The 14,525-nt window shown below is 40.2% G+C and overlaps 1 protein-coding gene across 2 annotated transcripts; it reads right to left on the bottom strand.

Annotated features, from left to right (window-relative positions):
- Positions 1–4,449: 4,449 nt before the first annotated feature.
- si:ch211-214p13.9 (cell surface glycoprotein CD200 receptor 1-A) lies at positions 4,450–8,231 on the bottom strand. Of its 2 annotated transcripts, XM_024409351.2 has the most exons (7): positions 7,741–8,231; positions 6,497–6,577; positions 5,820–6,125; positions 5,371–5,658; positions 4,873–4,981; positions 4,734–4,767; positions 4,450–4,639 (listed from the first exon to the last, which is right to left on the bottom strand). In XM_024409351.2, exons 1-7 carry the CDS (start codon positions 7,856–7,858, stop codon positions 4,547–4,549), a joined length of 1,029 nt encoding a protein of 342 aa, XP_024265119.1. In that variant the 5' UTR covers positions 7,859–8,231; the 3' UTR covers positions 4,450–4,546. The 2 variants fall into 2 exon arrangements, with proteins under 2 accessions (XP_024265119.1, XP_024265126.1); XM_024409358.2 differs by lacking the exon at positions 6,497–6,577.
- Positions 8,232–14,525: the final 6,294 nt, after the last annotated feature.

The following is a 14,525-nucleotide window of genomic DNA, read 5'->3' as shown; positions in this document are numbered from 1 at the left end:
TATACATCCAACTTTACATAAGTTAAAAACACCTGACAAAGATTGAATCAGTACATGATACTGAAGCCGGCATGGAGGTGAAGTCTTGAAAATTCTAATCATTTCTCTTGCCCAAACTGTTCACTGAGCTGAGACGCATGGACGCAACCTCTCAATCCTCCCAATTCTAACCTTACATTAAGCTACAAGACATTGACCGCATCTGGAAATAAACATAACGTGGTCTAGGTCATTGTCTACTATGAGCATCTTCCAGTGTGTCCAAATAAATGTTTAGATTTTATCATTAGCTACCATGTAACCATCTGCCTTCCTGGAGACATTTTCCAAAATGAAAGTGCAATTAAAACAGGTAATTTACTATTTGATAAATTAATTATAGCCTAATAATACCAATGATAAAGTCATAATAATAACATTGGGCTTGGGAGGAGAAAGGAAAATGCATCATTGCAAACTTCCCTCAAACAAGCAAGCTCATAGTTTAATAATAACACAATAAAATTAAGAAATAAAATAGATTTGTTCATAACAGCTGGCTTCTTAATCAAATATCAGTGAAAATCCAATTCTGCTCCATACAAGTTGACAGCAGGTGCGCTCGACCCCACCCGCCTCGAGACACCGGGCATGGAGACGAGAGCAACCACAAACCCCACTCCAAAATAACATTTAAATAAATAAAAAATTACAAATAAATCAGTCATATATTATTTTCATCAACACAAAATATATATATGCAGTCAGTCTATATTTTCCTATTTTAATGACATGAAGCATGTGACCAGAGTGCAACAGTCACCGTTCGAATACCTCGCCAATAATTCATATCTAATTGAAGTATATAGTCATATAACATACAGTTGAAGTCGGAAGTTTACATACACCTTAGCCAAATACATTTAAACTCAGTTTTGCACAATTCCTGACATTTAATCCTCGTAAAAATTCTCTGTCTAAGGTCAGTTAGGATCACCACTTTATTTTAAGAATGTGAAATGTCAGAATAATAGTAGAGAGAATGAATTATCTCAGCTTTTATTTATTTCATCACATTCCCAGTGGGTCAGAAGTTTACATACACTCAATTAGTATTTGGTAGCATTGCCTTTCAATTGTTTAACTTGGGTCAAGTGTTTTGGGTAGCCTTCCACAAGCTTCCCACAATAAGTTGGGTGAATTTTGGCCCATTCCTCCTAGCTAGTACAACTGAGCCAGGTTTGTGGTTCTCCTTGCACGCTTTTTCAGTTCTGCCCACAAATGTTCCATAAGATTGAGGTCAGGGCTTTGTGATGGCCACTCCAATACCTTGACTTTGTTGTCCTTAAGCCAATTTGCCACAATTTTGGAAGTTTGCTTGGGGTCATTGTCCATTTGGAAGACCTATTTGTGACCAAGCTTTAACTTCCTGATTGATGTTTTGAGATGTTGCTTCAATATATCCACATAATTCTCCTCCCTCATGATGCCATCTATATCGTGAAGTGCACCAGTCCCTCCTGCAGCAAAGCTCCCCCACAACATGATTCTGCCACCCCCGTGCTTCACGCTTGGGATGGTGTTCTTCAGCTTGCAAGCATCCCTCTTTTTCCTTCAAACATAACGATGGTCATTATGGCCAAACAGTTCTATTTTTGTTTCATCAGACCAGAGGACAATTCTCCAAAAAAGTACGATCTTTGTCCCCATGTGCAGTTGCAAACCGTAGTCAGATTTTTTATTACGGTTTTGGAGCAGTGGCTTCTACCTTGCTGAGCGGCATTTCAGGTTGTGTCGATATAGGACGCGTTTTACTGTGGATATAGATATCTTTGTACCTGTTTACTCCAGCATCTTCACAAGGTCCTTTGCTGTTGTTCTGATTTGCACTTTTCGCACCAAAGTACGTTCATCTCTAGGAGACAGAACGCGTCTCCTTCCTGAGTGGTATGACGGTTGCGTGGTCCCATAAATACCAGCATTCATTACAATAAAATATATACTCCCTTGGCGTAATCAGACTTACAATATTAGCGACACATACTGTAGGCCTAAGTTACTTACACTGCTGTGTCAGTGTCTGAGCCTCCCACATAGCTGCATAGCCATATACAGATCCGTCCTCTGTATTAGCTAGCAGATCAATTTTATGATTAAGTAATAATAGTATTTTTAAAAACCAACCTTGTTAACTTGTACTGAAGGGCATCAGGTTCAGTATTATCGGAGAGCAGAAGCCGAGTGCAGTCATTTAGGGTCTGTTTGCAGTGGATAAGGAAGTTCCTTCTTTGTTGCATCAAACTGACTGTACACCGATTTAATGAAAGGAGGAGCTAGGGAATTTGGCTGGTAAAATGATCATATTAAAGAATGTGTTAAGTTAGCATGTGTAGGTGTATACTTAGCATCTGTAGGCGTTAATTTGGGTTGTGTAGGACCACTTGCAGCTGTTTAGCGTATAGGCGTAAATTTAGTATCACTACTCTGGACGGTCATGCTGCCAAACATACCCTCTAAAACTGACTATCCTACCGATCCCTGACTTTGGCGATGTCATTTACAAAATAGCCTCCAACACTCTAATCAGCAAATTGGATGCAGTCTGTCACAGTGCCATCCGTTTTGTCACCAAAGCCCCATAAACCACCCACCACTGCGACCTGTATGCTTTCGTTAGCTTTACACATGCAATACAACATTTACAGGAGTTTAGTAGTTTTTATTTTAGGTGAAGTGTGATGCGTAAAGACATGTAGGCTAGGCTCATTGAAGCCAATTACAACAATGTTGACTGCCAACGCTCCAAACATAGGCTATTGAGTACTGGATTATTCTTTTTTTACTGTTGCTATTATTTGTTATTGTACGCTAAATAATAAACTGTAGTATCAATCCACAATGGACCAGAACAAAAATATTCCGTGCCCCCAGCTGAATTGGAGTTTATGACAATGCAAAGACAGTCAATAACCTACAACACTTGAGAAAAACACATGCAGTATTAAGCCATGGAATGTGTTGATTGTCCAGTGAGTGTCCAAGCCCTCATCACACCTACAACTTGTTTATTCATCAAAAGTCAGACCTTTTGCACCACCTCCAGCTATTGCGCTCATAATTATGGCTGTGAAAATGGCCAAAAAATATTTCTGACACATCCCTGGAACTATAGCACTACCAATAGCACTACCGATGTCTCCTTACGATGTCTCCTTACCGATGTCTCCTTCCATGAATCAAATGGCGCGAGCACAGTGCACTGTTTGGATTCTGGAATTTTGGGGGATGAACGTGGGCAGCCGCAAGTAGCTTACTTTTGGAAGTGATTTGTTTGACAAACAGATGACAACATGGTTGTTGTTGTGTTCATGCCACATTAAAATGTAATACATTTTTAGCATTAAGTTACGTCTTTACTATTAGGCCCAGGACAATTTTAAATAGAGGCTCCACCGAATGTCACAGTATAATTGGCACTCTGCAACAAGCACACACATTTTCTAAATCGAAAGCAACTGACTCAATTAAAAAGCTTCGTTGTAAAGTTAGTTCTCAGATTCAAACTATTCTCTCCTGAATCAAACCACAGAGAATGTGGTGTGTGCTTCACCTCCTTTTCCCATCAGCTCAGGATGTAAGTTTCTAATGTAAATAATCTGTTGTTATTATAAAGAAATATAATAAACATGATATTTAAATTCAATCATAAATATTAACTCAACAAAAACAATGTAATTATGCTTCAGTGTAATATACATTTTGATTTTGATTAAACATCTCAAAATTGCACTCTTGCCCACGAGTAGCAGATGATACACAGGTGTCTGGGAACAGTCAAATGTGTGTGTTATGAGAGCTGTGGTATACAGACTACACACAGACTACACACAGTCATAGTTCTCAGTGTGCAAATTAGGAAACTGGAAAGATCATCTCTGATCTGCCCACATGTCACTTTGGTTGTAGAAATCTCTGAAGAACTGTCTAATCTTTGGCCATCTTCTCACGTCTCCAGGATGTCATTATTATATAGTTATCTGTAAGGAAAGTTTAGGAGTTGTGAGGCAAGTTCTCATGGTTATCATTGAGACAGAGGCCTGTGGTTCGGTAGAGATGCAGGGGAGTGGGGGCTGTGTCTGCAGTGGTGCCACACGTCTGCTGGGTGGAATCCCTTTTCATCTGCCTCCACAGGCCGGCGTGTTCTGTGAGGGTTTCCTCTCCTACCTGAAGCTCTGCGTCATGTCCTCCATTATCTACCTGTGTCATTTACTGGCTCATTGTGGCTTTTCTCAGTTTCATCAACCTCCAACTTTGTAAAGAGTGGTGTACAGAGGTCTGTCTGTCTGTCTCTCTGTCTGTCCCATCTGTCTGTCTCTGTCTGTCTGTCTGTCTGTCTGTCTGTCTGTCTGTCTGTCTGTCTGTCTGTCTGTCTGTCTGTCTGTCTGTCTGTCTGTCTGTCTGTCTGTCTGTCTGTCTGTCTGTCTGTCTGTCTGTCTGTCTGTCTGTCTGTCTGTCTGTCTGTCTGTCTGTCTGTCTGTCTGCCTGCCTGTCTGTGTGTGTGTGGGTGTTATGTGAACAGGTCTGCAGAGGAGTTGTAGATGGAGTTGACACGCTGCACGTAGCTGGCATAGGGCTCTACTTCCTCCACATAGTCCTGTGACTGAGAGAGAAACACACACAATCATCACCATTTACAGTAAACTGCTATCTAAGACATGAAACATAATGCAGGATATGGTGCATACTCTACATACCTGAGGAGCCTTGGACTCAGATGGTGTGGAGGGGCTGTGAATACACAGATAAAGCTCTTTATTACACAAGCAATGATATTGAAAAAAACATTTGTGTTCATTAATGATGTAAAAAAAACAGAATCATTTGTATTCATACCTAATTCTGCAGAGGTGTTTTTGTGTGAAGTATAAACCACCCAGAGTAGCCATAATGACACTGATGGTTACTACGGAGATGATGACATGTAGCCAGGGTATTGAGGCCCCTGAAAGGGAGATGCAATTAGAAATAATAATAGTCATAATAAACCTATTATCATCCCATTGTATTTCAATTACATTCAATCTGATAAACATTGAGATTTCACTTCTAAGTCATGTTCACAGTGAAATTCACAATGCATTAATTTCAAATAATATGCCAATGCAGTAACGTCCTCTAATAGACATTTGAGAATTGGGGTTAATTATCTCTCCCAACTCCCATACTTCATAATGCCTCATAATAATAATAATCTGATCATTCTGACAAAAAAAGGATATGATGTTCACTCCTATTCTAAAATACTGATATATTAGTCATACAGTAAGTATCCTTCTGCCCAACCTGCATTTTATAGACCCAAACAATGTGGTTCACAATAGCAGTCTCTACCTTCAGGGATCGGTAGTGTCACAGTATGCACCTCAACCCAGGAGGGATGTCTGACATCACAGGTCAGGTTGCCCATAGGGATGACATCAGGCAGGACCAACCGTCTCTCCACAGAGTAGGAGCCGTCTTGGTTCTGTATGGCCTTTATAGTGCCGGCTGTGGTTGAAGTAGAGTTCCATGTGTTCCTCCAGGAGATGGAGGCAGCTGGTTTCCCCCCTTCAGCTAAACACACAGCCACCCTCTTACTGCCCTCCCACTCCAGCGAGGCAGACACTGTGGGAGGAGCTACTGTTCACACAGGGGGTAGGAAGGCGGGAAGAATCAGCCCTACTGTATAGTCCTACACTACACAACACAGGCTACACTAACTTGGAATAAAAATATGACATACATCACATAATCCTAAAATCTAGGCTACAGATTAATCCATAGAAAAAAACGTTTCTTACCTATAACTGATACATTAATGTTTGCAGAGTTGCTCCCTCCTCTGTATACTGACTCACAGTAATAGAATCCCTCATCACTGATTGAGAACTCAGGAATGCGTAGGTAAGATTCACCACTGGTTGTGTTTAGCATGACTTTTCCATCATTGCATGAGTCAAGAGGTTGGTCATTAACACCTGATGATATTTGACACACCGTTCCACCCCGGTCTATTTTCCAGATGGTGTAGATCATTTCACTCCAAGTCTTATTGCAGCACGTTAAGATGACCTCATGGCCTAGACGAAAATGTTCACTTCTGGCAACTGGGGAAATTATGTTAAAAGACTTAACATTGAATACAAAATCAATAAAAAGATGACTAAATGCATAAATGCAAATTAATTCTATGGTATCTGAAAATCATATTTTGATACCACTGTAAAAATGTACAAGACTGGTCTACAGTATATTGAAAAGCTTGATTGGGCTATGCCGGTCTAAAAGCCTTATCTCTGAGAGTCATGCAGACTAACCGGTCTCGTCCCAGGAACAGGAAACTAATACAGATAATTTCCTTTTTCTACTCTTCTGAAAATAAAGTTCCATTCTTCTCTTAACATGAATGTGACCCCATGCCAGTTTAGGCTAATAGAGTGGCACCAGTGAAGGTTTGGTTAGACATAATGGTTTTTACCGTGCAGTCGAAGTTCTGTAGATGTAATTGAAGTGGAAGGAGGGGTAGTGTGAGAGGTCACAGAAATGTGGTTGTTATGTCCTGAGAGACGGATCAATGTGCATGTTAGTGGTATACAGTAGCATGTCAGAAAAACGTTGTGGCAGTCATTAGCATACACAGTTAGTGATTTCATCAAGTGCACAAACAATCAACAATCCAGCAATCATTGAAGCATGGGACTGATTGAAGAGTGAATCAAAACAGTTGATTATAAGGCTCAGCATCAGAAAAAGTGTTGAGTAAGGGAAGTAGGTTGACTTAATTATTGACTTTACATAAATGTCCAGTGATATTATTTCAGCCATTATTGAAAAGTTCATTAGTTTGTTAGTAAAAGTATTTTAGATTTTTGTTTTTGTGAGGAAATAAAATATTACATACAGTATCTAGCTTCCAAGACATATACTGTAGGTATGCTTATAACCATACTTTCCACTTCTTAAACAACCCCCCGTGTCATACCTAAGACATGATATCATGGAAGGTTGACTGTTAGGTTACTAAACTTTCTGAAGTGTTTTTTTTTCTGGGTCACAGCGTTCTCCTTTATTATTGTCTATGTTTACTTTCGACAGGTGCAACCTCTATGGTGGTTACAGAAAGCCACACGACCCCCATACAGTGCCTGACTAGTAATATCACTTCCTCCTCAGAGTCCCCCCATCATGGAGAAAAGCTGTATCATTGCATTGTCTCAATCTCCTCTCAAACACAGGAGAAAACATGCGTTCCTTCCTCTGTAAAGCATGCCACCACCCACATATTCTAGTCTTTACTATGTGGCACTCTGCATTTTCCTTCCATTGGTAGAATCAAATGGAACAATTTTTTTTAAAGGTTCCATTAGGTTTTTTTATAATCATTCAAATCTGTTCCACTGACTTGGTTTTTAGTTTGACCTCAAAATAACAATCAGAGCAGAATTCTCAATTCATGTCACAGTAATCGTCAGCCCTCGGAGATTCAACAAGCAGCCCACACAGTCTACAATTCAAAGCAAGGGTCTCCCTAGTCAGAGCATAGTTTTCAGCTATATTATTCAGTCATTAAATACACATTTTGACTGTATGATATTTCATCAGATCAGATTAAAGCTATAGCAATGCTTTGAATGTTTTATGAATAATTTATCTCTTAACGTGGTAGTCAACAGAAACCAAAACCAGACGGATAAACAAAATGAAGTAATGAGATGCCCAAACCGGTTTCCAAACTCCAGGTAGCAGAAATAGCCAGGAGAGAGATGAATCCTATAATCCATGTGTTCCCCATCTCTGTGGTTGTTCGTTCTATGACTCCTGGCAGCAATGCTGTACTCATCAAGACACTGCTGCTCGTTCCACCTGTCCCCACCCCCCAAAAAACAAAAATAAACCCTAAACTCTCCCCCTGGTCCCTATACCCTTATCCCTGAACCCCAAAGTGGCCTCTATTTTTGTTCAATTCGGTCTCCTCGTCTCAATTTGTTATAACTGTACGGTTTGTCATGCCTTGCCTCTGTACCCCAAACTCTAAATCTGACTTGATCTCTCTGCTCTCATAAAACCTGTATGTCTCTGTCCTGATCTACACCTTTCATGCCTTTACTGACGTTACTCTACTGTAACAAGCGCCCCTAAATAAACTAAATAATCCTTCCCTCTCCCCCTTTCTCCTCTGTACATCTCTCTTTCTGACTATCTCCCACACAGGGGTGACGCCTGTTTCCTCTCGTGCCTGTCACATGACCACAGAGTACAACACAGCCTCTAAACTCTATGAAACAGCAATAACTGTTGTGTGGGAGATTCAAATCAAATCCTAGTTCTTACTGTCATTCTGTTCCAAGTCATTGAATTTAATTTGTTCAATGGGCACTAACATGTAGAGGAAACTCTTTCTCTAAGTTATTATTACTTTCGTAATGAAATACTATTATGCATGTCATATAAATATCAGATTGGAAACTCAAAAGTGGCAGACCAGCCAATAGGTCATTGAGGTCCTTACATTACTTGACTTGTTACTTTAAGTCAAAGTCATGTCATTTTCCTAATGTCATGTTGGCAGCTCAGAGTGAACACTGTCATTACCAGCTAATAGATGTTAAGCTGGCCTATGCTATATGTGCATACGTGTTTGTGTTGAACAAACACTCTCCGTACACTGCAAACAGTGTGAATGTTACCTAGATATTTTTTTGTATTGTAAACTAATTTTTTTAGTTGATCCCACTCACCAAGAAAATGCATTTACTTGTTTTGAGTTGACTTAGCTAACCCAGAATATGCATCTAGATCATTTTCATTGTTTTAAGATATTCTGACTTGTTTCGAAACTTGTTTAGGTTAAAGTAGGAAAAATGAGCTGCCAGTGCACTAAGATCATTTGTCTTGGTATGATGTCTTTTTAAGATCAAATAACTTGAAGATAATGTATCTTAAACAAAGCAATGTTATCTGCCAGAGCACTAAGATAATTTACCTTAGTAAGACAAGTCAATGCATTCTAATGGGAAGAGATATCTAGCTAAGATTTTTTTAAATTGCAGTTTATGACTGTTATCTCACTCTGCACAGATAATGTAACACTTACTGCGGTGTGTTAACAAAAGAGGGAAGATGTTGATGACTATCACATTGAGCTTTTCAGATGGGGAGATTAACGAACATGAACAAACATTTAGCTTGTGCGGTTTTGACAGAGACATGCTGTTTTACAGGATGTGGTAACAAATACCCCTAATTAACATTCAACAGTTATTAACACCATCAACAGATAGGATATAGTCTAGCAGAACAACAACCCATAACCTTTTACCCCTTGCAATCCTGTTGACATCAGCACTGTTTTTCTGAACCCCAGATAGAAGACTAAGATGTTGAGATGAGGGGGGCTTGGTTTTGTCTGTGTCACTTCTCTGTTCTTTGGAGACTTGATTGTGTGCAAGCTGGCAAAAAAAAAAAAAAAGCTGATGATTATGAATCTGATGCCGAGTCTAAAACGTATGCCCTGGCCACAACCAAAATAACTTTTGGCATTGTCCATGTCACGCCCTGACCTTAGAGATCCTTTTTTCTCTATGTTTGTTAGGTCAGGGTGTGACTCGGGTGGGAAGTCTATGCTTTCTATTTCTTTGTTTTGGCCGGGTATGATTCTCAATCAGGGACAGCTGTCTATCGTTGTCTCTGATTGGGAATCATACTTGGGCAGTCCTTTTCCCCTCTTTCATTTGTGGGATCTTATTTCTGCATTGGTTGTTATTTTGCCCTGCAGAACGTCACGTTCATATTTGTTTTGTTGTTGTCGGTGTTCTTTAAATAAATAAATAGAATGAACACATACCACGCTACGCTTTGGTCCACTTCTTCCCATGACGATCGTGACAGTCCAGTAATATCTTGTATGTGAATTGATGTTCTGTAACTCCTTGTGTTCTAACTAAGGATGGGTATAGGTAGGATTAGAGTATAATATTAAAATATGCCTTGTGGTTCAGTGTTCAGAAATTGTACTAAACTGTTCTATAAATAAATCCATGTGTACATTATTTACATTTAGTATATTAATACATTTGGATTTGTTCTGGTCTCACAGTGTAATATCAAACCCCAGTCAAAGCAATTCACAAAACGTCATGCTTTCTTTCTACCTGGCAGCCACATTTTGAAAGACCTACTGCATTGGTTAATCAGAAAGCCTGGTGGAATTGCCTTAGTGTGCCTTGCTCATAGGCTGAAGTTAATTGTTGAATGACATTCCGCACGCTTGCTAATAATAAAGGAAGTGGAATGACGTGACGCTAGGCTGATGAGGTACAATTATGACACTACCATATAAATATCTGATATGCCTGAGGTAAAGTTATAATAATTACAATATAATAACTGCTATGCTAATGAGGTAACATCATAAACACTACCCTATAAATACTGGCTATACTGATGAGGTAACATTATAGACACTACCTTATAAATACCTGCTATGCTGATGAGTGAGTTTTATGGAGTTTACTAGATGAATAAAAAGTGAAGATCCATTTTGACCAGCCTAACTGATTGAACTTCCGTAATTACATTTAATTGAGTACAGGGTTAATGAATGACAAAGGCAGAATACAATATGTTATTTTATTGAATAGGTTGGGGTAGGCCTCATCTCTGAGAAAAGCTCCTCAGAGCCAGATGCGGATGACAGTTTACCCTATGCTGGGCAGCTGGCATCAAAACCCCCTAAAAATAGTTAAGTTACTCACTTAGGAGGAGGGACACAGCAGAGCAAAGGTTGAATATAAAGATTGAAGATAAATAGATGTAAAAGAATGTGAAGAATAGAACAAAAGTGCAATTATGCTTTAATGGAAAGTATCATATGGAATGTTTATTATTGCAATCGCGCTGAGCGCAGGATGAAAATCGTGTCATGTGTTTTGTTGAAATTAGATGTCTCTGTATAAGTCTACCCAGCTATGCATGCTGGGGTGGCAGGGTAGCCTAGTGGTTAGAGCATTGGACTAGTGACCGGAAGGTTGCAAGTTCAAACCCCCGAGCTGACAAGGTACAAATCTGTCATTCTGCCCCTGAACAGGCAGTTAACCCACTGTTCCTAGGCTGTCATTGAAAATAAGAATTTGTTCATAACTGACTTTCCTGGTTAAATAAATAGGTAAAATGCTGTAAGAGATACAGTGGGGCAAAGAAGTATTTAGTCAGCCTTCAATTGTGCAAGTTCTCCCACTTAAAAAGATGAGAGAGGCCTGAAATTTTCATCATAGGTACACTTCAATTATGACAGACAAAATGAGAAGAAAAAAATCCAGAAAATCACATTGTAGGGTTTTTAATTAATTTATTTGCAAATTATGGTGGAAAAAAATGGTGGCTGATTAAATACTTTTTTGCCCCACTGTATGTACGAATAAGATGAAATGTTAACCGAGCGTTGATCCCAACAGTGCATGCCGTAATGCTATAATGCTAGTGGTCTTGTATGTCTTCCATTTCCTAATAATTGCTCAACACAGTTGATTTCTTCAAACCAAGCTGCTTACCTATTGCAGATTCAGTCTTCCCAGCCTGGTGCAGGTCTACAATTTTGTTTCTGGTGTCCTTTGACAGGTCTTTGGTCTTGGCCAGTGGAGTTTGGAGTGTGACTGTTTGAGGTTGTGGACAGGTGTCTTTCATACTGATAACAAGTTCAAACAGGTGCCATTAATACAGGTAACGAGTGGAGGACAGAGGAGCCTCTTAAAGAAGAAGTTACTTGTCTGTGAGAGCCAGAAATCTTGCTTGTTTGTAGGTGACCAAATACTTATTTTCCACCATAATTTGCAAATAAATTCATTAAAAATCCTACAATGTGATTTTCTGGATTTGTTTTCTCTCATTTTGTCTGTCATAGTTGAAGTGTACCTATGAAAATTACAGGCCTCTCTCATCTTTTTAAGTGGGAGAACTTGCACAATTGATGGCTGACCCCACTGTATATTATTATTTGTTTCCTGGTCCTATAAGAGCTCTTTGTCACTTCCCACGAGCCGGGTTGTGACAAAAACACTCATTCTTATGTTTAATACATGTATCATATAGTGTTTGTGTGGCAGGCTTACAATGATGGTAAAAAGAACATGTGAGAGTGAGCTGACCCTGGTACTAGAGGGGGTATGCAGCTGGAGGCTAAATGTTTAAAGGGGTACAGGACTATAAAAAGTTTGGGAACCACTGCTCCATAGGAATGAAAGGATTTCTACAGTATTTCAATTAAATGTTTCTAGGACAAAATTACATGTATTTCCGTATTTTTTTGTTGTTGTTGTAGTGGGGACAGTAACATAAGTCATCTCTAAAAAAAAATTGTTTCAAGAAAAAAAATTACACACTATAATTTAAAAGTATGCATGAAGGTATTTGTAATAGAATAAATGTGGGAAAAACTCATGTAGACATAAATAAATGAATTTCTATAGCGCCCAAGGGAGTGCCAAGATGGAGGCGGTGGCACAAAATGTCTTGCATTCATTTGCATACATGTGTGTGTGGAGACTCTCTGTTTCTCTGATATAGCTTGGCAGTTTCCTGTGCAGAGTCACAGTCTATTCTCAGAACTGACACAATGCCATGAGTCTGCCATGTTAATCACAAAAGCCACAGGGACAATACAACTGCATGGACATGGGGAGAGTCCCCAAGGAGCTAACATAAGTAGTGGCTTGATATCAGCTATCACAAGCACCTATAACATCTGAAAATGAAAATAAGATTCAGCAAAACATCAAAAAGATTACTTCCAACCGTGGCCTTGTGTACAGACTTAGACTTAAGACATGTGCAAACTTTACCCTGATGTCCCTGACTTTACCCTTATGTTCCTGACACGATGTATTGTCATTTATAGTAACTGCATAGCGTTTGTTGGTAGAGTGTGGTTGGAAATTATTTGTGTGTGGGTGGGTGTGTTATTCTTTTCAAAGACATGATCCACATAGGCCCTACTATGTGATGTTGCAGAGATGCGTAACCACTAATTAGTCATGTTTCCATTTGGTTGACACTGTGCCCTCCTTTCCTTTGAACACAGCTTGTCGTTCTTGATTACTTCAGCCAAACTGTAGGAAAGACAGAGGCATTTCTGACCCAAATACAACAGGCCAGAGCAGTTTTTCTATGTGAAGGAAAAAAATGCAAGTTAGGATGTTTAATTTGTTTCTTTTAGTCTTCATATGGAATTTTTCATATAATCTCAGCAAAAAAAGAAATGTCCCTTTTTCAGGACCCTGTCTTTCAAAGATAATTTGTAAAAATCCAAATAACTTCATAAACCTTTATTGTAAAGGGTTTAAACACTGTTTCCCATGCTTGTTTCCCATGCTTGAACCAAAAACAATGAATGAACATGCACCGGTGGAGCGGTTGTTATTACACTAATAGCTTAAAGAGGGTAGGCAATTAAGGTCACAGTTTTGAAAACTTAGAACACTGAAGAGGCCTTTCTACTGACTCTGACAAACACCAAAAGAAAGATGCCCAGGGTCCCTGCTCATCTCTGTGAACGTGCCTTAGGAATGTGCAAAGAGGCATGAGGACTGCAGATGTGGCCAGGGCAATAAAATGCAATGTACTTTACTGTGAGACGCCTAAGGCAGCTCTACAGGGAGACAGGACGGACAGCTGATCGTCCTCGCAGTGGTAGACCACGTGTAACAACACCTGCACAGGATCGGTACATCCGAACATCACACCTGCAGGACAGGTACAGGATGGCAACAACTGCCTGAGCTACACCAGGAATGCAAAATCCCTCCATCAGTGCTCAGACTGTCCGCAATAGGCTGAGAGAGGCTGGACTGAGGGTGTGTAGGCCTGTTGTAAGGCAGGTCCTCACCAGACATCACTGGCAACAACATCGCCTATGGGCACAAACCCACCGTCGCTGGACCAGACAGGACTGGCAAAAAGTGCTCTTCACTGACGAGTCACGGTTTCTTCTCACCAGGGGTGATGGTCAGATTAGCGTTAATCGTTGAAGGAATGAGAGTTACACCGATGCCTGTACTCTGGAGCGGGATGAATTTGGAGGTGGAGGGTCCGTCATGGTCTGGGGCAGTGTGTCACAGCATCATTGGACTGAGCTTGTTGTCATTGCAGGCAATCACAACATTGTGTGTTACAGGGAAGACATCCTCCTCCCTCATGTGGTACCCTTCCTGCAGGCACATCCTGACATGACCCTCCAGCAAGACAATGCCACCAGCCATACTGCTCGTTCTTTCCGTGATTTCCTGCAAGACAGGAATGTCAGTGTTCTGCCATGGCCAGCGAACAGCCCGGATCTCTATCCCATTGAGCACATCTGGGACCTGTTGGAGCTAGGGCCATTCCCCCCAGAAATGTCCGGGAACTTGCAGGTGCCTTGGTGGAATAGTGGGGTAAGAGTGGGGTATCTTATAGCAAGAACTGGCAAATCTGGTGCAGTCCATAAGGAGGAGACGCACTGCAGTACTTAATGCAGC

The sequence above is a fragment of the Oncorhynchus tshawytscha genome, linkage group LG03 (genome assembly GCF_018296145.1).
Source record: "Oncorhynchus tshawytscha isolate Ot180627B linkage group LG03, Otsh_v2.0, whole genome shotgun sequence".
NCBI lineage: Eukaryota > Metazoa > Chordata > Actinopteri > Salmoniformes > Salmonidae > Oncorhynchus > Oncorhynchus tshawytscha.
This window is presented reverse-complemented; position numbering and strand designations above follow the sequence as displayed.

Excerpts from the sequence above, each read along its gene's own strand:
- si:ch211-214p13.9 (XM_024409351.2), bottom strand. The coding sequence starts at position 7,858 with ATGAGTACAGCATTGCTGCCAGGAGTCATAGAACGAACAACCACAGAG. Across the intron at positions 6,578-7,740 it reads TACCTGGAGTTTGGAAACCG|GACATAACAACCACATTTCT; the intron begins GTTTGGGCATCT and ends TCCGTCTCTCAG. Across the intron at positions 4,982-5,370 it reads GACACTACCGATCCCTGAAG|GGGCCTCAATACCCTGGCTA; the intron begins GTAGAGACTGCT and ends TCTCCCTTTCAG.